Source organism: Rhagoletis zephyria, unplaced genomic scaffold (genome assembly GCF_001687245.7).
Source record: "Rhagoletis zephyria isolate East Lansing unplaced genomic scaffold, Rhagoletis_zephyria_1.1 Rzeph_scaffold_00788, whole genome shotgun sequence".
Taxonomy (NCBI): Eukaryota; Metazoa; Arthropoda; class Insecta; order Diptera; family Tephritidae; genus Rhagoletis; species Rhagoletis zephyria.
In genome coordinates, this window is record NW_016157872.1 from 4,471 (window position 1) to 7,446 (window position 2,976).

The 2,976-nt window shown below is 46.9% G+C and overlaps 1 protein-coding gene across 1 annotated transcript; it reads right to left on the reverse strand.

Annotated features, from left to right (window-relative positions):
• Nucleotides 1-265: 265 nt before the first annotated feature.
• LOC108361547 (uncharacterized) lies at nucleotides 266-978 on the reverse strand. The gene has a single exon (XM_017614182.1). It carries the CDS (start codon nucleotides 968-970, stop codon nucleotides 269-271), a length of 702 nt encoding a protein of 233 aa, XP_017469671.1. The 5' UTR covers nucleotides 971-978; the 3' UTR covers nucleotides 266-268.
• Nucleotides 979-2,976: the final 1,998 nt, after the last annotated feature.

Consider the following 2,976-nt stretch of genomic DNA (forward strand, 5'->3'; position numbering starts at 1 on the left):
TGTTGGCAACTTCTCCGCAGGACAATGCGTGGTCACGGGATAGTGCAGTAGCTTATGGTGGGTCCTCTTGCATCCGTAGGCTGGACACACTTTGCGACGTCGCCAGTCTCGTGATGAATGGCCTCTGTTCAAGCATGCGAAGCACAATCGTTGACCTTTTACCAGCTTCCACCTATCAGCGACACTAGCGGTTATGAACCGTCTGCATTCTTGAAGCCTGTGACCGGCTTGGCACATGACACATTTGGATGAACTTGACTGCTGCTCTTCAGAAGCATATAGGACTACACGGCGCTGTTTCTCGAAGTTCCTGTTCTTGAACTCTGCATATTAAGTTGGCGGTTTCACTTAACCACTCGCTAAAATGTACTACGGTGGGATACGGTTGTATTGCTGAAGAGTAGCGCGCCCATTCAATCCTTTTCGACATTGGCAACTTGTTGATTAGTTCGGAGATCAGAGTTGGGTTGGCTAAATGCTGGTGACCACCGGCAGACTGCAAAAATGCTGACAAATTTTTTACCTTAGTAGCAAATGGTATCAATCTTTCAACTCCACTCTCCGATATAGGGGTAATGTCTTTCACTACAGATAGCTGACTTTGAATGAGCTGCTCTGGACGACCGAAACGAAAACGGAGCTGTTCGATGACAGTGTCGACATGGTCCGGATATATCAACAGCGACTTCACCGTCTCCCTAGCTTCACCCTTCAAACATTTTTGGAGACGTTGATTGTTCTCCAAGTATGTGTACCCATATGCTGACGTAGACTGCGCAAAAGCGTTGATGAACAATGGCCAATCCTCAGCTAGGCCACTGAACTCCGGAAAGTCTTTGAGTTTCCTAGGCAATATTACCCCAGCTGGTGTGCTCATGCAATGGTTCACATATGGTGGTGGCAGTGTGTTACTTTCGTTGCTATGTAAAGACGGCGTAGCTGAAATTGAAGAGAGCGGTGCGCTGTTCATTGATGACCGCTGAACGATGGCGGCGTTGGCAGATAGGGCATGACCATAGGAGCAGCCTCCGGCAGAATTGGCAGCGACAGTATTAAAGCCAGAAACTCGTGAGGTACTAACACCTGCACCAGTGTACGAACGCGCGTCATGGGTCGCTGCTCCGTAAATTGCTGCGAAAGTTGGAGCGGCAACGGCTCCGGCAGTAGTGGTTGAAGCGACAAATGGTGCTGCGTTAGATACAGCAATGGCGGTAGACGCTATGACACGGGGCGGCATTGCAATGTTGTTGGTGAGCGAGGCGCCGGCGGTTGAGGTAGCAAGAGCTTAAGGCGGTGCGGCATATGAATCAGCGTTGGCGGTTAGTGGGGCACCGGCGATTGACGCAGCGGTTGAGGTAGCGTTAGCATTAGGCGGCGCGGCATTTGAAGCAGGGTTGGCGTCAAACGGAGCTCCGGCAATAGAGGCGGCAAAAGACGGTGCTGCGAATGAAGTAACGTTGGCGGCTAGCAAAGCGCCGGAGTTTGCGGTAGCATATGGCGACGCCTCAAATGTAGCAGCGTTGACGGCGAACGAAGCGCCGGCGGCAGGCGCGGCGGCAGCACAGTTTGCGGTCGCGGCAGGAGCAACGCTTGGCATGGCGTGATGAGGCGCGGCAGCGAAGCCAACGTTGACAAACGGAACAGCACTTGCATCATGTGACTTTGTAACGCTAGTTTTATTTGGCAGTTTTGCGCCTCATTCTCCTTAACCTTACCTTGCATCTTTTTTAGTTCGCTCTCCAGCACCGAAATTTGCTTCTGGAGCACAGATATTAGGTTTTTCTGTGTCTCGATATGGCAAGCGTTGCTAGCTATACCCTCTTGTTGTAGCGGTTGGCTTTCTGAAACGCTAACTGCTGTTTCTGCACTCGGACCCGGCATGTCCTGCTGTGGTTGACTGGTAAGGTTAATACTTACATCAGCGTCTGCATTCGACGCAATCTCCACAGAATTTGCTCCTTCTAGCTGCTGTTCATCTTGGAAACGTGGACTTTTCCTCTTTACTGGCGTACGTTGCAAGTTTCCAAGTGGCATTTTATTTCGCTAACGTAGCGAGTGGAAAAATTCAACTATTGCAGGCCGCTACGATAGCAACAACACACAGATAATTACGACGGCACAAAACGGTTGACAAAAACAATGCCGGCAGCGGTGCTTCGGTAATTATTTGCACCGCGAAATAAAGTTGTAAACGCTGAAGGCTCGGACGATGACTCGAAATTGAATAACACAGTTTCGTTTATGGTTCCTGTAGTTAGCGCGTGTTTATTTCTAAAAACAAGTAACAGAATTACAATATAAAAGAAGATAGATGTACATATATGTACATATATGCACATGTGCCAAGATTTTAAAGTTTAGAAATACGGCTTCTTACCGCGGTTGCGACTCGTCCGGCTTATTTGCAGCGATTGAACGAAACGACCACGATTTACAAGTTGTATGACAAAAAAGGTTCACAAAGGAAATTACATAAATAACGAGTACTTGACAGTGTTGCCTGCGGCCGTGCTGCCAAATCACCCTTTCACTTCATGCAATAGTTTCGCGTTTTCAATTTTTTGTATTTAATTGATGAATATTCCGCCCCATTTTGAATATCTTCATCGTCAGTAAAAGTGACGATACGGCCATCGTCAGCCATGTTACTGATGCGCTGAAACAGATTGGCAACACCTGTAAAAAGTGTGAACTCGCCTTGCCACTGACCTTCAAATATGGCATGGCTAATCATCTGCAAAGCACGCTTCAAAAAATATAGCGATTTCTTGCTAATTTCAATTACTCCGTGACCAATATTAAAGTGGCTGGCAAAAATATGGAAAGGTAGCAAAACTTTAATCATAGCATTTAGCACATGGGTGTTTCCATGAAAATGTCAACCAGGACTGAAAAAATAAAAACAACTGAAAAGGGTTTTTAAGACGAATTAATAAGAGAAAAATACTCGAATTTTTATATTATAGAAGTATTTCA

Coding starts and splice junctions, on each gene's coding strand:
- LOC108361547 (XM_017614182.1), bottom strand. CDS start 970: ATGAACAGCGCACCGCTCTCTTCAATTTCAGCTACGCCGTCTTTACAT.